The sequence below is a fragment of the Dendrobium catenatum genome, unplaced genomic scaffold (assembly GCF_001605985.2).
Source record: "Dendrobium catenatum unplaced genomic scaffold, ASM160598v2 fragScaff_scaffold_1256, whole genome shotgun sequence".
In the NCBI taxonomy this organism is placed as follows: Eukaryota; Viridiplantae; Streptophyta; class Magnoliopsida; order Asparagales; family Orchidaceae; genus Dendrobium; species Dendrobium catenatum.
Genome location: NW_021319718.1, coordinates 499,136 through 524,787, shown reverse-complemented (window position 1 = coordinate 524,787; position 25,652 = coordinate 499,136). Strand labels below are relative to the sequence as shown.

The window sequence follows — 25,652 nt, the reverse complement described above, 5'->3', positions numbered from 1 at the left end:
AAATGTTTTCTCTCTCCTCAAAACGAGCTCATTTTCTTATATCATTAGTGGGATCGGCCCGGCCGATCGCCACATCGTCCCGGGACGATCAGGCCAAAATGGATCGTCCTGGACGACTCCCAGAACTATTCTCAGGACGATATTTTCTACAGTGCAGATCGGCCTGGACGATCTCACTATCGTCCCGGACGATTCAGTCCAGAAATCACTCCAGAGAACATTCCAGAAATCAATTGTTTTCAAAGTGCAGATCGGCCTGGACGATCTCACTATCGTCCCGGACGATTCAGTCCAGAAATCACTCCAGAGAACATTCCAGAAATCAATTGTTTTCAATACACTGATCGGCCTGGACGATCTCACTATCGTCCCGGCCGATCCTGGGAAAAAATCACTTTTTCCAGCAGCTACAGCAAAGGAACGAGGTCTCACAGCCAACTCATTCTTTAATCTAGATATCATTTCTTCTCTGTTTTCAAAAGCGCACAAAAAAGTGCAACCAAAGTACACTGCACGTGTCAATTTTTAAGTACATGTCCGAATATAGAGATACGTATGGACTTTGCACCTAGTAATTTCTCCCTTTCTGATAGCTCATTTCTCTTCTTCAAATGTATATGAGTTGTAATTACTCTCTTTTTGGGTTGTGTTCTTTATTATATTGATTGAATTTGGCCTATGCCCTCAATTTTCCAATAAAAAATATTGGTAGTGGGTTTCATAATTTCACAATATTTTTTTTTTAGGGATCGAGATTTACTTACATATCACCTTATACTATTCTATTTACATATTTAACATCTAAAACTTTAATATTACATACATATCACCCATAATTCATTTTCATATCAAATATGAGTGGTAGAAATGAAATATATGAGTGGTAGGAAGAAAATATGAGTGGTATATTTGATATTAAAATAATATAGGGTGGTATGTATGTAATATTAAATTTTAGGGTGTTAGATATGTAAATAGGATAGTATATAGTGGTATGTATGTAAATTTCCCTTTTTTATTATTTTATGTATTAAATTAACCTCAATATTGTTCATTTACAATAATGATATTATGACATTAAGAGAATCATGCAATTATTAATATACTTATTTTATCCTAATAGTGATACGATAGTTTATTTATACTAAGTTATGATTATTCATTTAAGTACACAATATTTTTTTAATTATTTTCATTCACTTAATTTCCTCAAGGGAGTCTCAGTTTAATAGTTTGAAATCCTCAAGGGAGACTCATCTTTATTTCTTTGTTTGTAATCCTGAAAAAAAATTTATTTTCTATTCTCTATTGCATATCTTGAATGTTGCCATTTCTTTCCAGTGGAATGTTATGATGTTAGCTTTTGAGACAAAAGCTTTGCATAATTTGAATGACAGATTTAAAGTGGATTTCAACTAATGAAATTGGCATTGAAAAATTGGTACCAACAACAATTTTAACTTTAGAACTCAATACTTTCCTCATAATCAGGGTATGGTGTATTTTTTTTATCATCAGCATGCATTTTGCTTGAACTTCTTTTGAATGAAACAAAAATAGTAGTAAACTCACATATACAATAATCTTAGTTCTTTCTTTCTATAACATGTATGGTGAAAGATTTGATATCTTCTTTGAAACTCTTTATTAGAAAAGGGAGGAAAATCAAGACAAAAAATCACGAACAAACCCAAGGAAAAGAGGCTAAGCCCTAGCCAAGCGGAGGCGGAAAATGCGAGAGAGGTGAGAGCAGAGATGTGAAAGAGGAAGAAATTATCAATTGAAGCTAGTAGACTTGTCTGGCACAATCAACTTGTGTTAGGTCAACCCCATCCTTGGCGTGGTCAATTTCATTGAAAGATAAGCCTAATCTTAGATTGGCATATATTTGATGCAATCACAACTTCATTAATAATAATGGATTTTCCTATTAAAGAAGGATTCTAATCTTGAAGCATCAATTCTATACTAAGAACTTGGTTAATAATCCACCTATGAAGACGATGACTAATTTTTCACTTTATGACCTAGCTTAAATCATCCTAAGGTAGCAAAACATATACATTAATTATAGTTAGCCTTAAATGGCATATAAAATAAATTAGATTTAAGGTGGACTCACAATCAAACTTGCACACTAGAACCCTAGACCTTAACTTAGGTCTTGATACCTGTAATAACCCAAAATTCTTAAAATGAGTTTATTTAAAAAATGAAAATTTGGATCTAGTATGAAGCGCCGCGACTGTGCTATCAAGTGCGCTGCAGAGCCAGGAATCGTCGCGACATCGCAGTATTTGTTTTACAGTAACTATAGGATAGACATGCAACACATCAACGCTAAGAAGTTGGGTGTCGTGGCATGGGCACCGAATAATATTTTTTATATAAATATCCCTCACCACCCCTATACCCCTACCTCATTCCACTTGCTTGTCGGGGAAGAGAAGAAATAGAAGAAGAGAATGGAGAAGGAAGAGAAGAGTGATGAAGTCTTCCGGGACTTCTTCGTCGGTCGCTCCTGTTATGAAAGTTGTAAGTAACCTTTATTTTACATCTATTTTTAATGATTTTGAGTTTGGTATTTTTTCATCTTCCCTAAAAGTGATAAAAAAGTGATATCTTAATTTGATAGATTTTTTTTTTTATTTGATCAAGTCCATTTCCATATATTGTAAGTATCCTTTAGGGGAGAAAATTTTTATTCCTCATTTTTCCCTCAAGAAATAGTTGGTCTCCTTTGGATAACATAAACTATAATTACTAAGACAAATTCTTAAATTAGATTAGGCCAACAATCATCACTGATAACGGAACTTAAAAATTAAGAATGACTAAAGTATGAGGTCTTGATTAGGTTAGCCCACCTTTCTCTTGAGCCTAAGTCCTAAATTTGGATTTATCCTTAGATCCTTTGTCCTCGATATATTGATAATTTCTTTTATAGGATTACACCTTGACTTATTCTAATTGAATCTCACATATTTGCTAGATATCTATATCATTGAACTTGACCTTTAATATCATCTCTTAAAAGTAAGTAATATGTCATTTTTAATCAAGATTATTCCTAAGTATCTCATATGAATATAGTTAACTATGGAGCTTGTGCATTCATAAATATAAATTCCTTAAAATAAAATAAAACCTAATCAAACTCATTAATTTTGGGGGGGGGTTCAAAATGATTGAATTAAGGCTTATTTTGGTACGATTTTGTTTATTGTGCTGTAAAGTTGCTTTTTAGTACAAAAACATCTTCAAAGCAGAAAAAAATAGTAGTCTAAAATTGTCCCAACGAAACCTAATTATTCATATAGAATATCACATTATACTGATCTTTCTTATTCTCTTTATCATCATTAGATACCCAAAGCATTGATCATCTTTTAATTCTCTCTAAGTACTATACTATTCCTTAATTAAAAATACTCTTTGATATCACACTATTGATATAATTAACTATGTCGAGTTAGTTTATAGCAAATCTCAATCTCTTAACATTAAATAAACCCTAATCAACCCCATTGATTGATTAGGGCGAAACCTTTGCCAATTTAGCCCAGCTATATTTCATTAGTCTTCATAGTTTTTATAAAGTGCATTGGTTAAAAATGAGCAATCCTTCTATATTAAAATCATGGTGACAAGTTTTTTGAAGCCCACACATGCACAAAAGACTTTTTAATTTTCTTTTTATTTCTATGTAATTATTTGAATATGAGAAAAAAGAGAAAAAATTTTAAAAAAAATTAGTCTAGTACATATAAGAATTTTAGAAGGACATAAAATTTTATTTTTAATGTACAAAGTTAGACCGAAAAGAGTTGGTTCGAAAGTATTAAAAAAGATATATTTTAGTAGATCTAAATGATAATTTGACTCTTAATAGTACACAATGAAAAGAAAAAAATTCATGTACTTGAACATATAATGAGATGAAGGCTTATTATTGTTGTTTTGTTATTGTGATAGGAGTGTCAATTTCGGGTCATGGGTCTGGTACGGGTCGAACCCGAAACTGACCCGGCACTATTCGGTCAACCCGAACCCGACCTGCTTTGGGTCCGGGTCAACCTGACACGACCCGAATGACCCGTTTCCAACAAAAAAATGGCTAATTTTCGAGTCAAAAATGGGTCTATCTCCTCTTTTCGGGTAAAAAATGGGTAAAAGTCGGGTCAATCTCGGGTTGTCGGGTCAAAGGGTTAACCCGAACCCGACCCGATTTTTGAAACGGGTCGAAATGATGAACCCGAACCAGACCCGTTTCGGGTTTGGGTTGACCCTAACCCGAAATTTTCGGATCGGGTTCGGGTCGGATTTTCGGGTCGTGTCAAATATTGACACCCCTAATTGTGATATTTCTATTTGATCAAACCCTCAAAATATTGGGTGTAAGAATATCACTAGCAGACTTCCAGCCAGAGAAATTTGTAAGCAGCAATTTAGTGAATTTATATTTTATAAATCCTTAGCCACATCTTCATATTTTTTTGCCTCCATGATACATTTTGAATTTTTGGGATCTAAGGCTTAGTTTCGGTTTTTTTTTTTACTATCTAAAGCAGCTTTTTAATATACTTTTTTTTTTTTCAAATCAGCTAAAAAAATGATAAAAAAATATCTCAAATGAAGCTCATGAATTTGTTTGGGACAGCTTTCTTATTGCTTTCTAAAATTTTAATTTCTTTACTGAAAAAATATTTTAAGAAACAATAAGAAAGTCGTCCCAAATAAAATCTAAATTTCTCCAACCTCGTCAATGATGATGATAGGGTTGTCACAAAAATTATTGAGGCTAGATTTATCTAACACCATAATTACTTTAAATTGTTTTTTTTTTTTTTAACTATCTAAAGCAGCTTTTTAATATATAATTTTTTTTCAAATCATCTAAAAAAATAGGTTAAAAGCTATCCCAAATGAAGCTCACGATTTCATTTCGGACGGCTTTTTTATTGCTTCCTAAAATTTTAAAATTTTTATTGAAAAAATGCTTTAAAAAACAATAAGAAAATCGTCCCAAATGAAACCTAAATTTCTCGAACTTCAACAATGATGATGATAGGGTTGTCACAAAAATTATTGAGGCTAGATTTATCTAACACCATAATTACTTTAAATTGCTCATATGTTGACCATTATTGTATATTTTACAGCTTGATTTTGCATTATAATATCAACAAAAAAAATATAAAAAATACATAATATACACAAAGTAAAAAAGTAGCTTGTAACAACGATATATTAAGCTAATTGCAACTAGAACAACATACATGAAAATTTCAAATATCAAACCCAAACAAAATCATCGCTTCAAATATATTTATATCATTCAAGTTCACTGCTTTGGAAACTTGGAATGGTGGGGATGGCCGGAATCGGCAGGACTGTGGGAATGGCTGGAAGGGGCGGGATGGCTGGCAAGGGTGGAATCGTGGGGATAGATGGAAGAGACGGGATGGAGGGGAAGGCCGGAATTGGCGGGACTGTGGGGATGGCTGGAAGGGGCGGGATTGCTGGCAAGGGTGGGATGGTGGGGATGGATGGAAAAGGCGAGATGGAGGGAATGGCCGGAATTGGCGGGACTGTGGGGATGGCTGGAATGGGCGGGATGGCCGGCAAGGGTGGGATGGTGGGGATGGATGGAAGAGGCGGGATGGAGGGGATGGCCGAAATTGGCGGGACTGTGGGGATAGCTGGCAAGGTTGGGATGCTGGGGATGGATGGAAGAGGCGGGATGGAGGGGATGGCCGGAATTGGTGGGACTGTGGGGATGGCGGGAAGGGGCGGGATGGTGGGAATGGCCGGAATTGGCGGGACTGTAGGGATGACGGGGATGGATGGAATGGGAAGGATGGTGGCGATGGATGGAATGGGCGGCAGTACAAGATAAGATTCGGAGGGCTTCGACGGCAAGGAGGCTTGCGAAGGGAGAGATGGTAGAGTCAGAATGGTCCGCGGTAGCTGATCAGCGGTCGGAGTGCCGAGAAGAAGTTGCTTCCCATGGCAAGTAGAGTTGCTAAGCAAGGCAAGAGCTATGCATGAGTAGAGCATTAGTAGAAGAAGAGAGTGGCGGCCATCGGTAAGGAGAGAATAATAGAGATCTGGATTTTAAGGGTGTGTCCTAACAGACCACACACATTTGACACCACAACATCCAAAACAGGTGAACCGCCAGCAGGAAAAGTCGTAGCATTATTCGGAGCAGCCACCAACTCCGGCATTATAACAATAGCCGGAGAGTCCACATTCACATCCGTATGACCAAAACCGTCCACCAAACACCCAGGAATAAAAGGAATGGCATTAGGAGACAACAACGTATCGAAAGTGATTTCAACCACAGCCGGGCTATTACCATTAAGTACTTCCACAGGAGGCACAAAATGTTCCGAAGGAGCACCAACCACATTCATCACAGCCATAACAGGAGTAACTAACGCATCAGACGAGCTAACCAGACAATCAACCGCGGGCAAGACCTCAACCTCCCCAGCCACAGATGGCACGACAACAACCAACTAAGCATTAACATTAAATTCACAAACTAAAACTCCTTGGTCCGAAGCTAAAACATCATTCCCGCCAATATTATCACAAACAGGCATACTATTCGGGACAGGAAAAAACAAGAATACCCGAATTCTCACAGGGAATCGCCAGGGGGACAGAGGTATCAACCGAAGACAATTTGGAAACAAGCTTATGACAATCCAATTTCTTATGACCCAAAGTTTTGCACATATGACAAAAATTAGGCATACCCTCAAAAACGACTTTCTGCACATACCCCAACTTCTCCGGATCCAACCAAACAGAATCGGGGTAAGGTTTCGTAACATCAATTTCAACAAGAACACGAGCAACAAAGGGACAGGATCCAGAAGCCGTGGCATTATCAGTTTGAATCGGGCGTCCAAAAACCGAACCCAACCCAAAAAGGATCCGGGAAGAGAAAAGGTGAGGATGTAAACCCGGAAATGAAAGCCAAACAGGGACGATCGGAGATTCCTCCGACAAATCCAGAACAGGGGACCATTTTATGACTTTCATAAAACATCCAAAAGCAAAGTATGAATGGTGAGCAAAAACCCTAACATAGTCCAGATCATTGGAAAGCTTGATTAACACATTAGCTTGATCCAACAGAGTAACAGAAAAATCCCCAGCTAATTTCAAATTGAAAAAAAAAATCTATGGATAGAATCTAACGCCGGTCGTTTAAGGGGAAATTTCCCCATCAGATCAAACTCAAATGGCTTAGCAAGATACAAAAACTCATCTTCAGAAAACCACAGCGCCGGCATACCACGAATCGAAGAAATACGAAAATCCGGAAATCCCTTCGACTCATCGGAACCAGATAAAACGTCTTTGAAGGATTTAGAACGCTTACCCGCTAGAAAACCAGGATCTAACAATTTTTTTGCCATAGAAAACGTACCGCCGGTGAAGAAACGGAGGCGGCTAGGGAAAAAGCCCTAAAAGGGCGAAAACCCTAGCATACGAAAGAACGGGGGCGAGGGCACCATAGTCAAAAAAATTAAAAACTTGGATTCTTTTTTTCAATCTTCTTCCATATTTGATTATGTCGATAAAAAGAATTATTTTTTTTTTCTTTTGTAACCCTATATAAATAAACTACATATATTTAGTCTTGAATGATAAATGAATGAAAATTTTCTTGTTTGGTTTCTTTCACATATGTTGGTGGTAGCATGATGCCTTCCTCTATGAGAGATATTCTATGTGTTATCTTGGTTATCTTTGTATTTTATTTTATTTCATCCACTCTTACTTTAGGCCAACACCATTACATTTAACTCCAACCTCCATATTTTCATTCCCTCTCTCACATATGATAAAAACTCTCATCTTAAACGGATAATCTAAATTATATTTATTTTCATAAAGAATCTATCCAAATCTATTTTTTTACGGAGGAAAGAAATAAAAATAAATATAATTGAAGGAGCACCGCGACAACACAGATAGAGTGTCGCAACGCTATAATTATCATCAGTGCTGAAGGACAATAAAGTAGCGTTGTAGCAGTAAAGAGTTGAAACCAAGACAATGAGCAAGGACTTAAGGCACCTTAAAGGGAGTGTCAAATTGCCACAGTGATGCAACGAGTGAAAGTTACTGACAGTTGGACTGGTGAACTGATGCGATGATTGATGAACTGACACATCAATTTAGTAGCTCGATCAACAACACTATCCAGGTCAAAGTCGCAATGCCAGTTCTATTATTTGCAAAAAAAAAATAAATAGTTTTGTCCCAATTGAGGGAGGGGACTGGCCATTTGTTCATTTTGTAATTAGTTTAAGAAAAGTTTGGAGTGAGATAGAGAGGGGGGGTGCAACAATAGGAAGTCAAGTATAATAGAAGGAGAGTCTATAATTGTGTTGTGAAGAACTTCCTGATGATGTTTGTCATGAACTTAGCTCTTGTGCTTTTGTTTTATTTTGAAATGAATTGTATTTTATTTAGTTTAATTTCTATGTCTATCTAAAATATTACTCTAGGCTTATTATATGTCAGAAATCTTGTTTGCATAATATTAGATCTGATTTATGTATAGACCTTGCATAAACTTAAAACTCATTGTGATCTTCAGCCTCGATGGAAGAGTAGAGGAATACTTAAGGGATTTAAAATGAAATTCTATCATATGTAAATAAATTATGGATAGAGTCCTGAAATTTTAAGGAGTTATAATCACTGTAGTTGAGAGATCTTAAATAGACACTCCAACGAATTTAACAAAAATGAGGAGAATTTATACTCTAATTTACAATAATATTATGAGAAATCTAACATTTGTAATCATAAGTTTTTAACTATCGTAGGTCCAAAGTCCCTTAGTCATAGAATTTTCTTTTCAAAACTATAGCGGATACACTTCAGGAATTTCGTTGAATACCGGTGGTCAAATACCAGACCGCCGACAGTTAAACTTGCAGTTTGACCGCCGTTATTAACCGGCCGTTCCACCGTCGACATTAAACACTAAATCTCTAGAAATATGACCGGTATTTTCTTTGGGCAGCAACTTTTACAGGTGGTTAATTAGCAGTCATTTTTAAGTGAAATTTTTTCGGTGGTTACAACAGCCGGAAATGGCCATAAAATTGGCTGCTCCCCGCCCATCTTCCTTTTTTCTTCACATTGCTTATTTGTTTCATCCAGATGCTCGCGCCCTCGTCCTCGCCCTCGCCCTCACCAAAGTGCATTTGTTTCGTCAACAGAACTCCGACCGCCAAACGCCGCCCACGCCTCGCCCCCGATGCCCTCAATCCGGTGACCGAACACCCCTGAAGGTGATGTCCTCCATGCATCTCCTTATTTTTTGCTTTAGTCATGAATCTTCTTAGTAGACATTTGCAAGAGGATGAACCAGCCTGGTTAATTTTTGTTGTTGTTGATATTCTTCTTTTTGATAAGACTAGAGAGGGAGTTAAAGGTAAACTTCAATTATGGAGATCAACCTTTCAATCTAAAGGTTGATTTTGAGAAAGCCTTAAGACCATATCATTTTGCTTTAGTCATGGATGTTCTCAATAGACATTTGCATGAGGTTATACCTTTTTTTTTATGATGATATTATTTTTTAATGTTGATAAGACTAGAGAGGGAGTTGAAGGTAAACTTGAATTATGGAGGACGTCAATCTTAGAGTCTAAAAGTTTTCGTTTGCGTAGATCTAAAACATGAATATATGGAGTGTAATTCTAGTAGTAATACACTTAGTGAGGGGATTGTGACTTTGGGCGATCAAGTCATTAATACGAGTACATGTTTTAGATATATTGAATCTCTTGTTCAGAGTGAAGGTGAAATAGAAGGGGATATCATCAACAGAAATCAAATTGGATGGTTGAAGTGGATGAATGCTTCGGGCTTGTTGTGTGATAGAAATGACCCCCTCAAACTTAAGGGAAAATTCTATAAAATGGTGGTGAGACCTGCAATGTTTTATGGTACCAAGCATATGAAATTCTATATTATGTTCATTTTGGAACATATGCAATGTTATTTGTTTAAATAATTGTTTCTGGTTATGTGTAAATATATCTATTGATTGTGTATTGTTATTACATATTAACTATTATGTTAATTTTGGAAATCAAAATTGTTTTGTATATATTTTGAACTGTGTGCAAGTAATAGTAGAAATTGGTGTAAATAAGGGGGATGTCAATTTTTTTTTTACAAATGCTATAGGTTCGGTGGCCAACTAGTGGTTTGGCCGCCAAAATCTTCGATACCATATGGCTTGAAGTTGTAGCCAGTTTTTTTTAATTGTCGCTGGTAATATAATAACTGGCAGCTAACCGTCGGATTGGCCGCCAGACATACCAGAGGTTTCTTCTCGCCGGTAATGAACCGACGGTTTTCGCGTCGAAATTTACTGGCGGTTTATTCACAATTTTGATATCATTAATTTCTGGCTGTTTTAGCTGCTGGAAAACCACCGGAAAATGGACGTTGGTTTTCATTCATGCGCGATTTATTCCGGCGATTTATAAATCGCCAGAAAACCGTCAAAAATTTTACAAACCGCTGGAACATGTATCAAAACTGCATGAAATTATCGCCGGTAATAGGTGATTTTCCTGTAGTGATAGCTTGCATTAGCAATCCTTTATAATTCTATAGATAAATTAAATTTGATAATTCATATAAACAATACTAGAGTGAACTTAGTTCAATTCTCATCCTAATGAGAATGATACTTTAATTTGATAATACTTTACTTGAAAGGACACATATACTTCAAAAGAATCAGAGTTCACACAGAAAATAGCCTCTATCAGTGTACATAAATCAGTACACAAAAAGGATCAACCCTCTTCTTTCAATTCAACACAAGCAAGCTCCATCTCCAGCTCAATTACCCTTCCCACTACCATCCATTTTATTGATATAAGATCAAGGCTTCAAAGTGCTTTTTACTGACATGATCATAAGTTTATTAATTTAAACCACTTTATATCCTGGATGAATGAACTAATTAGTTCAGATACCAATTTTTTATACAGAAGCAACAAAATCTGAAAAAAAGAAAATAAAATATACATAATGTGGGCAACTTATCGTTTTCAACAAGAACTTTTGTACTATGGAGAGGGCCGAACTCTCATTTCTGGCGAAGTTAATCTACCTCAAATTTTTTCAGCAAGATAAATGAGAAGTCTTTCAGTGTCATGAAGTCTCTCAATACAAATCATGATCTTGTTTAGTCTGATGATGATCTCTCAAGAGATCAATGCTCATTTTCAAAGATTTTCATAGCAATCCTCAATCCTCTTGGTGGCATCAACTTTAATTTTAAGTGATTTTTATAACTACATTATCATGGATTTCTCAAATGATGACAAATTGCTTTGAATCAATGATTTCACCATTGATTTCTCCAGCCCCTCATAGAGTATTCCTGGCCCTGTTATGTATTAATTTTATTTTTACAATTGAAGTTTTTCAAGGCAAGTCAAAGCTATGACTCGCTCTCATCTAAACTCCAAAGCATCAAATTCTATCTAAAACCACAAAAACACATCACCTTATTATATTTTTCAACAATATTGTGGGTGAAACTTTTGTTGAAAGGCTCGAAGAAGTTCACTTCTCATATCATTTCTCCTACGTAATATCTATGACGTGTTTATATATGAAAAATTTCTTGAGGAGAATGTGTACTTGCTAATAAATTACTTAGATGTTTTCATCGCACAATTGATCCAAAGTTCTATTATGTCAAATTTGATATTACGAAGGCTTTTGATTCTCATGATAAGAGATAACCGTTCTAAATTTTTTTATTTTTTTAGGTTTACTAGTTGGATTTTTTTTTTCCAAAAACCAGAATATATTAAAAAAGAAAGGTTACAATGAAAGACCCCAAATAGGGTCATAGCATTAGTTTACAAAAGGAACGGCAAAGGCCCAAAAAAAGGCCAAAATGAAAAGGGCTCCAAAGGCGCGGACTCAGACCATCATCGGGTTGCCAGGGAGGAGCCATCCATGGGGCACAGCAAAACCAACAGAGAGAAACAACCAACACAACGGACCACCCAGGTTGCTCATCAACCCTGGCCATCCACGACGCTTGCAGCTTGCAGCAGCGCTGCTTCCTCATCGTCCATAACATAACTGATAGAACAACCACACCAAAAGAAACCGTCGAGAGCAACCACACAAAAACAGAACAATATATCCAATGTGCAGCCAAAAGAAACCAAATGAGGAGCCACAATAACCATCAGCGACCACGACGGCCCCTCCCCCGTGACCTACCACGAGAAGCAACGGAGACAAGAGGTTTGTCACGTAACACATTAAAAGAGTTACCAGGATCGTCGTCCCCAGAAGATTCCAAAAAATCAGATTCAGAATCAGATGAACTCTGAAGCCAGTCCATGCACGAACATCAATACCCGAATTGTCCTTTACATTATAACACATTGAAAGGTTTACTAGTTGGATATAGATTTGTATTAAAGTGATCTAATTCCTCATTAATATTAGTGGCTCTCATGTGTTAAATTTTGATCCTCTAAAGTTCTTAAATAGAATGCCTGTTGTCCATTTCATTTATGCATTGTTATCCTTTTCTCCTCCTTGGATATTTTTGGGTTCTTTTTCTGATATTCCAATATGTTTGCATGTAATACAAATTTGCTGTCATTTAATTTGGTTGGTAAAAGTATTAAGAGGTAACTTCTAAGATTTTGAAATTAAATTAGTGCTACATCAATTTTTTTTTATTGCACTCAAATTTTCAAGAAAAAACTTATTTTAAATTAATTTCTAATATATTGCACTGCCTAGAAATTCCTTAAAAACCCTAACCTCAAATCCTATTATGAAGATTATGATTGTGAAAGTCGGATCGAATCTAGTGGTTGAACATATAAGATTGTAAACCAATCCTCAAATTGATTCACTCTGATTGTGAAACCAAGTTTGTAAATAACTAGGATCAACCTGTGAAAATAAATAATCAAATCGCTCGACCGTTAAGTCATAAATAATTATTGTACCAATTTGAGTAGAAATTACAATTAATAAAAAAAATATTAAATTTATATTTATATTTATATTATCACTTATTAGAATTACAAGAACTAATGCATCATTTAAATAATTTTAATTAATTTTAATAATATTTTCATTATCATGATTAAGCTTCTTAATTGTTAGATGCTAATTAAACTTTTGAACGTTGATCATCTCCCTCAATCCACTTAGTTTGCAATCCTGCACTAAGAACCTCGATGATCACTCTTTATTAATTTGATAAGAATTTCCAATCAAAATACTTATTATTTTTGTGTTATACTCGATCGCAATTCTATTAAACTGCAGCGAAAATTCTTTTTCTTCAAAATTATAATAGAACAAAATCCATTTCAACAAAATAAAATAGAGCATAACCAAACCAGAAGGAAGCCTCACCAACATAGAATCCAACATAGATGGAGCAAACATATATTATAACATTACAAAAATAAGCAACAATTTAGATAAATGCGCAGACCATTACCACGTAAAACAACCAAACACCATTATTCAGAACAGTATAAGCAAAACAACCACACATTATAGAAGATCAAACGTCCCTACTAGCAAACAACTGAAGAAAGCTTCAGTACTGTGCTCCAACTGCAACTGTAACACCATAGACGGTCCCAACATGTCTCGATCGTATGGGCTTTCACTTACCAGGTGGTGGTGAGAGGAAAGGAATGGATGGAAAATTGGGAATAATATTGTTGGGAATACTGAAAGGAAGTCCAGAAATGGAAGGGAATGGAGGCAGTGAAAAGTTTGGAATGGTTGGAATGGTTGGAATGGTGGGGATGGTGGGGATGCCGGGGATTGATGGAATGGTGGGGAACGGCGGAACCGTCGCAAGCTTTGGAACGGTAGGTAAGGCCGGCGTGGCCGGTGTCGAAGCAGAAGGCGGCGACGCAGGGGCCGGCGAGTCGAGGAGATGGCGCGCCCCATAACATACTGAGTTTTCGAGCAAGACGAGCGTCACGAAGAAGAAGAAGAAGTACTGAACTGAGTGAGCCATGGAGGAAAAGAGAAAAGGGAACTGGAGAGGAGAGACTAAGGGTTGCTTAATTGTATGTGGTTGATGAAGAAGTTGATGTTAACTTGTTATTTTTATAGCGATTGGCAGAAGGAGATGATGTGAAGTGTAGGGAGCTTTGGGTATAGTGGTCATCCAGAGGTAGGTGGTTAGTTGGTTATCTAACTATTTACAGGCTTTGTTAATAGTTACGTTGTGGGGGCTAATATATTTATGATATTACTGTCATTGTTAGTTCATCTTCCCTGGCTTCTAAGCCGGTTTGAGGAAGAAGGCTCCTGTCACTGTGTTATCATCCCTATGACTTTGATGAACTGGTCGGTGGGCTTTTGAGAGTAGAATTTTTTTGATGAGTTTATCTCATAATTTTTTTATTTATGGATTAGGTTAGTATTTTTATTCTTTATTGGCCAGTTTTGTTATTATAATGTTGGTACTGATGCATGACAAAGTTGAACAAATATTAGTCAAAGACATGATATATATGCTTAATTAAATAAAAATTTTGTTTAAGATAGCTTCCTTACTATTTTATTTTTCAAAGTGCAATTAAAACTTCTATTTGGCCACTCTTTTTTGTTGATTTCAAAAAAAATATTTGCACTAATAAGCTTCTTTCTATAAATGCTTCAAAAATTTCTTTTCTTTATAACATATAATTTTAAAAAGCAATAAGAAAAACATCCTAGATGAATCCAAAATCTCTTTTGAGACTATGGCTTTGTTTGGGACTATTTTCTTACTGCTTCTTAAGTTTTTTAGTGCAAAAATTAAAATTTTTTTACTAAAAAATTATTTTAAAAAGCAACAAGAAAGTCGTTCCAGATGAAATTATAGTTGAATCTAGCTTCAGGTCGACCTCATTAGTGTGGAATCTAACACAATTTTTGCCTGGCTTTATTTCATAATAAAAAATATGAAAGTTATAGCAATTAATATATAAAGAATAGAGCTAAAACGTAATATCATAAGTATGTGGACGTAAGAGGAACTCATAGCGACTATTTAAAGAGATGTTGCCAATTTAGTGAGGTAATCTTCTCTCTATTTCTTAAAGTATTATTATTATTATTTTTAATGATTAAGTCATTTGTTTTTTTGTCCCCGCCTTAAAAAAAAAAAAATTTAGGTCTTCCCTTCTTTGAGTTCACACTTCTTGTATTCATTTTAGGCTTTGCAACGGAAAATGACAAGGTTGTGAGAATTGGATCGGACATGGAAGAAGGAGAGGTTCATAGTTTGATTGGTCGAATCAGAGTCGAATTGGATGATGCAATAAATAATAATATTATAAAAATTTAATAAAATCAACATAATAATAAGGTTATCATTTCAAATTTATTATTATTTTTTCTAAATTATATATGTCTACTTCAATAGATATTTATATTCCCATAATTAATAAAAAAATAAGATTAATTGCTTTAAAGTTTCATGATGCTTCAAGTTAAGACCAGAGCTAATCCCATTGCAGGATAAGACCAAACTATCTCTCGTGCCTCTTCTCATCATTCCTTTTCGTTGAACAATTAGTCTCGTTCAGAGGTGTACTTGAGTAAAGCTAACTCGTGAGCTAATTGAAGTTCAACTTGTAAATGACTAATAAGTTGATTTGTTTAAAAAATACACTAAAAATATATATTATATTTCAATAATTGTAATATATAAAAAGCTATTACAAATATTTAAATGGTATATCTCACTTCGTTATCAAGTTATTTCTTGATATATCCTCAAAAAATTATTGATCGGGCACGAATCTCGAGGCAAAATCAAGCCGGAAACTTCAAAAATTAAATTAGGGATCACCTGAACTCTGATTTTAGTAAACTCATAGTCAAACTGAGCGTCTCGGAAATATGAACTCAACGACACTAAATTCAACTCAATCCGAGCCCAAATGTGTCCAAATCAAGGACCCGAAGCACTGTTGGAAAGTTCAAAACATAATTCGAGTTACCAAACGGTTTCCAAATTTGACGTTCTTATAGTCAAATCGAGCAACTCGACGAGACGAATCCAACGAGCCCAAGATCTCTGAATTCCAACATGATTAAGACCTTTAAATGTCTGACGAACGGTGCACGATCAAGGGATTCAATATCGGCCGTCCATCCGACCACTCCATATTTGCCTCTGATCTCTCGTCTATTTACGGGTCATGCCACTCCAAAAAATTCTATAAATAGACATCTCATTTCTCATGTGAGGGGGTGGAAGCAAGAAAGAAGAAGAAGGAAGAAGAAAAGAAGGAGAAGAGAATGATAGGAGGGAATAACTCCTCGACCATCGCAAGAGTTCTGCCCGACGCCGGAATTCTGCCGGACTTCCGAACAACGCTGGAGTTCTGCTCGACGCCGAAATTATACTTGACCTCAAAGTGATGTGGGAATTCCTGTCTGACTTCCACGTAATGTCGATGTTTCAGCATAATTTCAAGTAACATCGGAGTTCTCCCCAAATATCATCTAACGTTGGAGTTCTCCTCGGCCACCAACTGACGTCGACTTCTACCCGACGTCGGACCTCCGCTCTTCGCCAAATTTCTACCTGACGCTGGACTTCATCCAATTGTCGGACTTTCACCAGACATCTATCTGATATTTGATTTCTTCCCATTGATGGACTTCTACCAGACGCCGTCTTTCTAACCTCCATTGTCAGACTATAGTCCTTCCGACCAGCCTCCGTCGTCCACAGACTACGGTCCTTCAGACTTACGTCGCCCACTGACTACAGTCCTTCCGACCTCCGTCGTCCGTCGACTACGGTCCTTCAGACTTACGTCGCCCACCGACTATAGTCCTTCTGACCTCTGTTGTCCACCGAATACGGTCCTTCAGACTTATGTCGCTCGCCAACTACAGTCCTTCTTACTTACATTGCCCGCCAACTACAGTCCTTCCAACCTCCATCGCCTACCGACTACGGACGTCCTTAATTCCGACCTACATCGCACACCGACTACAGTCCTTCAGACCAAACTAACACATCAACATTGATGCTTTGTATTCTCACTATGTAATGTACTCTATAATACGTACATCAAGCTAAGGACTTCCCCCGAGTAAAGACCTCATTTGTAATCAACTACAATACTAGTGGATTCATTTATAATGGGCCAGGCCCCGTGGTTTTTTACCCCTTTTTTCAGGGGTGGTTTTCCACATAAAAAATTTTGGTGTCTCTAGTGAATGACGCACCCTCTCTCTCTTATCTGTTTGCGTGCCAGATTTTCGTACAACGCTAAGATGTTAAACTTTATATTTCTCTACCGTCGTGAATACTCCTGAACGCAACATTTCTTATGATTTCTTGCTTAATTTTTGTTCTTTTTATCATGTTATTATGAATTCTTGAATAAGAATTTTTACATCAATCCAAGGCCTTCCCTCCAATGAAGGGCCTCATTTGTAATCAACTATAAATGATTGTTGATTCATTCAAATTGGAGTACTAGGCCCCGTGGTTTTTCCTCTTTCTAGGATTTTTCACATAGAAATCTTGGTCTCTTATGAATGGTACACCCTCTCTCTTATCCAATTGTGTGTGGGGTCCTCATATAAAGCTAAGACGTTAAACTTTATATTTATCTGCCGCCACGAATATTCCAAGATGCAACAAGAATGGTATTCTTTCTTTAATAACAAATCAGCTTGCTCGTGATGCAACTTGAACTAGTAAAGTTAAATTTGAAAACGAGCTCGAACATAGGCTTTGTTTGGGATAACTTTCTTATTGCTTTACTTTTCAGGCCTCAATCATAGTTTCTATTTGACTACAGGTTTTTCACATTTTTTAAGAAATTTTTGTTCCGAGAACCATATTTCTACAACAACTTCAAAAAAACTAATTTTCTTCATAGAAGCTTTTCAACCACCTTTATAAAAGGTTCCTTAATTAATTATTCAAATTCAAACTCGAGTTAGAAATGACTTGAGCCCCGCTAGACTCAGTTACACCACTAGTCTTGGCTTGACCTCCTTTGCACACACCGTATGCTAATATGCTAAAATATAATTAATTTTAATAATGAATTTAATTGTCTTTAACCTAAAAAAGATCTATTAAGAAATAATAAATAATTTTTGTTAAATTTATAATTTTAGCCTTTAAAATAAATATAATCCACATTGACTTTTTAAGCTTATTTATTTGAATACTTTTATTAATTTAATATTTTAAAAATGTATATTCATGTACAAACCATAATTTTTTTATATATTTGTATATTAACATATAACTCTTTATATGTACTTGTAACATTTAATTATCTAAATCACATAAAAAATATCACTAATATTAATTTATTGAAAACTGTTTGGGATCTTGAACAACCATGGCGATGGAGAGATATAGAGTTTAGTGTGCTAGCTTCATACGAAGATCCACAACACAGATGGATGAGAGAGGGTGCACAAGTCATAAGAGGCATCAAGAATTTTACATAGAAAAGTAAGAAAATGGGAAAAACCACAAGGCTTGACCTAATTAAAATGACTCTAATGCTATTTGTAGTCGATTACAAATGATACTCTTCCTCGGAGGGAAGGCCTTGATTCAATTTAGCAAATATACATAATATATAGCACATTATATGGTGGGAGTTGGAAGAATTCAACGATATGATAATTGCTCTCAAAAGAATGTTGGCATGTTCGGTTGGTCGGTAGGATCGTAGTTGGGCGACGGAGGCCATCATAGGGGTCGTAGTCAAGCGACTAAGATAGAGGGGACCGATCTCGGGTGATAGAGATCAAAGGAGCCTTAGTCGGCGGGTGACGATGATTGGAGGGACCATAGTTGGCAGGTGACAGAGAGGTCGCAAGGACTGTAATTGATGGGCGATGGAGGTTGTAGGGACTGTAGTCGACGGGCGATGATGGTTGGAGGGATTGTAGTCGGCCGGTGATAGTGGTCTAAGGAACTATTGAAGGTGGGCGATGATGGTCGGAATGATCATAGTATGTGGCGACGGAGGTCAGAAGGACTATTTGTCAGACGACATTGGGCAAATTAAGGTAGACGTGGCGGTGGTGGCTAGACGAAGGCTCGACGGTAATGATCAGGCAAAGGTTCAATAGCAATAGCAAATTAAGTATTTAGGTATTGGATAAACAAACGCAGAAGAATTTTATGACATGTTTACAAACCCCATTTAAAAATTTAAGAAGAGCAAGAATCCTCTCATTTCCTCTTAAATCCGCCATGATTATTATCTTTAGTACCATTTGTACTATATTTATTTTAAGAGATCTATCAAATGACATTAAACACCTATAATGTACATCATTAATTATTTTTAGTTAAATAAATATTATTAAGCTCGTGATCTAGAGTTACAAGTAATTTTATTAGTATTTTAAAATGTCACAACCACCATGGATTGACCATATTAATAAATTCAAGGGTCCCCTTACATGGATCAAATTAATTTGATTTTTTAATCTGTTGTAATTATCATCTAATTACATGTTTTATGTGAAATCTGATTGTATTGATTCAGAGGTGGAGCTAGAAATTCTTATTAGCGGGGGAACAATTTGATGAATTTTAAGTTACTCTTAATAGATTTTAGATTATTTTTTGACCTTGTAAATATTAGTTCATATTTAAGTAATATTTTTATCTTAAAAAATATTAATATTTATTTTTAATAATATACAAAATTCTATATTTTATTAGTTGTATTAGACACAAATTTATAATTAATTTATTTCACTTTAAATATTTAAGTATTAATTTTATTAAAAAAGTTATAATAATTACATAGGCAGGTATTATATTGGATTTAAATATAGAGTCCAATGGATACTTGGGCTCTTAGAAGAGGTGTGAGTTCAAATCCTAGGGAAACCTTTTGCTCTTAAATTAGCGTTGTGGGCTTTTATTCCTCTATTTTTGTTAACGGGCTAGTGGAGGTCTGAAATTTAACATGATTGTGATGTGGACTTTATTCACAATTAAGTATTAATTTTTATTTTAAATTAATTAGTTCCATTTTTTATAATTAAAAAATAATTTATTTATGGTCAGAATATAGTTTAAATAAAAAATATTGACAAAAAAAAAACGTATTTACACATTTAGCTTTCGGTCGGTTACTTGAAATTCTACACGAAGGACCGCGGTTCGAATCTCACAACCGACGCGGGAGCGGGAGTGGCAGGGCGGCGCCGGCATCGCGGGAGCGGGAGCGCGGGGATGTTAGCGTGGCACTGGTTGCGCAGGAGGTGGAGCCGATAGCGCGAGAGCGTGGGTGGCGGTCGCGGTGAGGCGGGGGGGTGGCACGCTAGGATTTTTTTTATTTTTTTTAATTTAACCAGCGGTTTAAGACCGCCGGAATAATTTGCCGCCGGAAAAAACCGCCGGAATTTATTTTCCAGCGTCGGAAAAGGCCGTTTTTACCGGCGGAATTTTAACCCCCAGAAAATTACAAAGCCGCCGGAAAAGGCCGTCGGAAATGAGTGATTTTCCTGTAGTGGTTGGATCCTCGTACAAAACTAAGACGTTAAACTTTAAATTTCTCTGCTGCCTCGAATATTCCAAGATGCAACAAGAATGGTATTCTCTCTTTAATAATAAACCAGTTTTCTTGTGATGCAACTTGAACTGATAAAGTTAAATTTTAAAGCGAGTTCGAACATAGATTTTGTTTGGGACAACTTTCGTATTGGTTTGCTTTTAAAGCCTCAATCATAGTTTCTATTTTACAACAGTTTTTTTCACATTTTTTTAAGGAATTTTTGTTCTGAGAAGCAGCTTTAAAAAAACATATTTTCTTCATAGCAGCTTTTCAACCACCTTTACAAAAGGTTGTATCCGTCCCAAACGGATTCTTAATTATTAATCAAACTCAAACTCGAGTTAGAAATGACTTGAGCCCCGCTAGACTCATTTACACCACTAGTCTTGGCTTGACCTCCTTTGCACAAACCGTATGCTAATTTGCTATACAATGGGAAGCATTGCCCGATACAAAGTGTCCATTGATGACCTTCTTAACCTGGATAAGTCCGAGCATCCGCATCCAATGATATAGCTCCAAAAATATTCTTTCGAGCAAAGAAATACAAAGTCTTCTTTCAAGAATTAATGTCATTTTTTGATAGCTTTCTATGAAGGTTACAAATATTTTATATATTTGTATTTCTTATATATCTTACATATGAATCTTTATATGTACTTGTAACATTTAATTATCTAAATCACATAAAAAATATCACTAATATTAATTTATTTAAAACGGTGGAGAACTTGAACAACCATGACGATGGAGAGATATAGAGTTTAGCATGCTAGCTTCGTATGAAAATCCAACACACAAATAGATGAGAGAGGGTGCACACGTCAGAAGAGGCACCAAAAATTTTACGTAGAACATAAGAAAAGTGGAAAAACCACAGGGTTTGACCTAATTAAAATGACTCTAATGGTGTTTGTGGTTGATTACCAATGATGCTCTTCCTTAGAGGGAAGGCCTTGACAGTTGACTCAATGTAGCAAATATGCATAATATAGAGCACATTATATGGTGGGAGTTAAAAGAATCCAGTGATATGATAATTGTTTTTAAAAGAATGTTGGCATGTTCGATTGGTCGGTAGGATCGGAGTTGGGCGATAGAGGTCATCGATCAGAGGGGTCGTAGTCAAGCGACTAAGGTAGAGGGGACCAATCTCGAATGATAGAGATCAAAGGAACAGTAGTCGGTGGGTGAGGATGGTCGGAGGGACCGTAGTCGGCAGGTGACGGAAGTCGCAAGGACTGTAATTGATGGGCGATGGAGGTTGTAGGGACCGTAGTTGGCAGGCGACGATGGTCGGAGGGACCGTAGTCGGGCGATGATAGTGGACTAAGGGACCATAAAAGGTGGGCGATGATGGCCGAAATGATCATAGTCAGCTGACGACGGAGGTCAAAAGAACTATTGTCAGACGACATTGGTCTAAGGTAGACCTGGTGGTGGTGGCCAGACGAAGGCTTGACGTTGATGATCAGGAAAGGTTTATAAGTGGTGGCGAGGGTTCACTGGTAGTGAAGTCGGGGTGGAACTCTGTAATTCTTTAAGCCTTATACCTCTCTTAATCTCTAGCCCAAGGTCGAAGCCTTCTCAAGTCCCTTCCCCCTTTAACGTGAGAAGAGAGAGACTATTTATAAATTTTGATAATGGCATGCCCTGTAAATATGGAGAAGATCTGAAAAAAATTCGGAGTGTTTCATCATTCGGTTATGCTTATTCCCTTTATTATGAAACGTTTGTCAAACATTTAAGTGTCTTGATGATGTCAGAATTAGTCGATCTTGAGCTCATTGGATTCGTAGTCTCGTCGAGCCACTCGATTTGAAAATAAGCATGTCTTATTTGAATATTATTTGATTATTTAATTAATATTTTAGAGCATTCAAATATGCTTCAATCCCTTTATTTGAATCTATTTGGGCTCGAATTAAACTAATTTCAGAGTCACTGGGTTCGTCTAATTGAGGCATTTAATTTGACCATTGTATGATCCAAAATTTAAGTTTCAAGTTTCCAATTCAGATATGCTTTGAGATTCATGCCAAATCAGAGGTAATTTTTGTTGGCGTATAAAAAATAAAAAATATATTTTCATGCATATGCTTTAATTTAATTTAGGAATTAAAAGTGAAAATGATTAAATATAAGTATTTAGGTATTGGATAAACAAATGCAGAAGACTTTTATGACATGTTTACAAACCCCATTTAAAAATTTAAGAAGAGCAAGAATCCTCTCATTTCCTCTTAAATCCGCCATGATTATTATCTTTAGTACCATTTGTACTATATTTATTTTAAGAGATCTATCAAATGACATTAAACACCTATAATGTACATCATTAATTATTTTTTAGTTAAATAAATATTATTAAGCTCGTGATCTAGATTTACAAGTAATTTTATTAGTATTTTAAAATGTCACAACCACCATGGACTGACCATATTAATTAATTCAGGGGTCCCCTTACATGGATCAAATTAATTTGCTTTTTTAATCTGTTGTAATTATCATCTAATTACATGTTTTATGTGAAATCTGATTGTATTGATTCAGAGGTGGAGCTAGAAATTCTTATTAGCGGGGGAACAATTTGATGAATTTTAAGTTACTCTTAATAGATTTTAGATTATTTTTTGACCTTGTAAATATTAGTTCATATTTAAGTAATATTTTTATCTTAAAAAATATTAATATTTATTTTTAATAATATACAAAATTCTATATTTTATTAGTTGTATTAGACACAAATTTATAATTAATTTATTTCACTTTAAATATTTAAGTATTAATTTTATTAAAAAAGTTATAATAATTACATAGGCAGGTATTATATTGGATTTAAATATAGAGTCCAATGGATACTTGGGCTCTTAGAAGAGGTGTGAGTTCAAATCCTAGGGAAACCTTTTGCTCTTAAATTAGCGTTGTGGGCTTTTATTCCTCTATTTTTGTTAACGGGCTAGTGGAGGTCTGAAATTTAACATGATTGTGATGTGGACTTTATTCACATATATTTTATGTTAATGGGCCAGTGGTGGCCCATACCCACAGGGCCCCCATGTAGATCTGCCCCTGTGTTGATCAGTAGGGTTGTTCTGTTATCTTTGACCTCAAAATTTGTCATGTACATTGTTGGGTGTGAGAGATTTATCCTCTGGTTGGGATAGGGTGTTTTGCACTCGAAAATTCCCCCCTCCCCCTCATACAATGCCCTGGCCCTATGTACCCGAGCACCCCGATGATGTGTTCTCAAGAGGTCCAAAGCTCAATGACATAGATGAGAGCACCGCAGCGGTCGAGATATGACTCCACAGCGGGAATCAAGATAGAAATTGAGTGCCTCAACGCTAAGTGTTTGAGCGTTGCTATATTATCAAATAGAGATTGGGCGCCACAGGCCCGCAGTGCCCCCAAACTGGCGCCGTAGAACTGTGAAACGGATTGAACAATTCTTTTACTCATTTTTCTCAAGGGTTGCATTCTTTGGGGATAATAACTTACTTTCTATTGTATTTTCTAAGTATGTAAATATTTAGAATGGTGAATGTGAGAATATATAGAATGATCGAAGGAGAGAGTGAGAGAGCAGCGAGATCTGTAATTGTTTCTCCAAATTTTTATAGTTGATTTCTTGGTGTGGTGTGGCTCAATGATTTTTTCATATTTTGGGTTTTACCATGTTAAATCCTGATGTCATTTATTTTTCTGTTGATTTTACTTTCTTACTTGTTTCGTCAATGAGGTGTTTATTCCTCGTATTCCCTAACATTAGAGAATATAATTAAAAGTTTAAACTGTTGATGTGTGGTTCATATTTAATTAGATTTTTTTTTTTGGTTTTTTTATAAAATAAATTAATGGTGTCAAGGAGTTGAGAGGGTGATCGGTTCTTGTATGATAGATATATTTTTCTCTTAAAGAATTGGCAGGTGTGAGCAAACAGGTTACGTTTCTGTTCTCCGTTATTCTTAGGCTGGAGCATCGAGTGAAGAAGACAGCGCCATAAGCAGGTTTCAAGAAGCACCTGTAGTCACCTGGAATAGCGGGGTTCATATGCCATAAACAAGTCTAAAGCTTCTTTTGAGATGGCTTTCTTACTGTTTCTTGAAGTAGCTTTTTCTGCTTCAAAAAGTTGTAAGAAAGCCGTCCCAAAGAAAGCCTAAATCTGAGGGTGATAAGGAAAAATCTCGTGCAATCCAATTAACTTTGATAGTTAACCACCTCTTAATACACTTAGGGTATGTTTGGGCCAGCTTTTGAATCAGTTTTTTTTTTTTTTTTTAGGCAGACAAAATAAGATTTTGAATGGCATACTCTTATGTAGGAAATAGAAAATAATTTTTTTCTTAAAATTTGGGCAACTATATTTATTTTCTTAAGGAAAAAAAATTCCAGGGTAGACAGTTGCTCATCCTGAGGAACTTTTATTTCGTAAATCGGTACACCTCGGTATAGGCGCTATTTTGTCTAAAACCGAATGTTCCTCTGCATCCGGTCGGAAGACATAATAATTGTTCCATCCTGAGCTCTTCCTGGTTCCACTCCGACTTTCTAGCGACTTTGCTTTTGAGTCAGGGCCAGTCAGCGTTCCCAAATTTGTTTGACTACTGTTTGAAAACCGATAACCTGTAAAGGGTTTAGTATAACAGTAAAACAGTAAGGAAAAACAGGTATAATGTTTTTCTGTATTTTATTCATCTATGTATGTATTAATTACACTTGAGCTGTATATATAAGACTATAAGTAAAGAGAATGAGTTAGTTTAGGATGAACGGTGTGGATTTAATCAACCACAGAGAACATGCTCTGGCCACAGGTATCTGTACTGCTTTTCTGACCACCGATAACATCGTCAGTATCGTTTGAGTGTGCTAACACTGCTTTCTCTTTGTCATTTTAGAAATTTCTATGATGAAAAAATATTTTTTATAATTTGGGTTATTAAGTTTTTATTTGGAGCAATTTTTTATTATTTAATTACGTATAAATTATTTATATTAAATTTAAAAATATAT

At 35.8% G+C, this 25,652-nt stretch overlaps 2 protein-coding genes across 2 annotated transcripts; both read right to left on the bottom strand.

Annotated features, from left to right (window-relative positions):
* Nucleotides 1–5,230: 5,230 nt before the first annotated feature.
* Nucleotides 5,231–6,060, bottom strand: LOC110104887 (protein app1-like). The gene has a single exon (XM_020834170.2). The coding sequence runs from the start codon at nt 6,058–6,060 to the stop codon at nt 5,335–5,337; it is 726 nt and encodes a 241-aa protein (XP_020689829.1). The 3' UTR covers nt 5,231–5,334.
* A 7,411-nt stretch (nt 6,061–13,471) lies between these two features.
* Nucleotides 13,472–14,164, bottom strand: LOC110104892 (RNA-binding protein 12-like). The gene has a single exon (XM_020834174.2). The coding sequence runs from the start codon at nt 14,090–14,092 to the stop codon at nt 13,730–13,732; it is 363 nt and encodes a 120-aa protein (XP_020689833.1). The 5' UTR covers nt 14,093–14,164; the 3' UTR covers nt 13,472–13,729.
* Between the last annotated feature and the right edge of the window lie 11,488 nt (nt 14,165–25,652).

Excerpts from the sequence above, each read along its gene's own strand:
- LOC110104887 (XM_020834170.2), bottom strand. The coding sequence starts at position 6,060 with ATGCTCTACTCATGCATAGCTCTTGCCTTGCTTAGCAACTCTACTTGC.
- LOC110104892 (XM_020834174.2), bottom strand. The coding sequence starts at position 14,092 with ATGGCTCACTCAGTTCAGTACTTCTTCTTCTTCTTCGTGACGCTCGTC.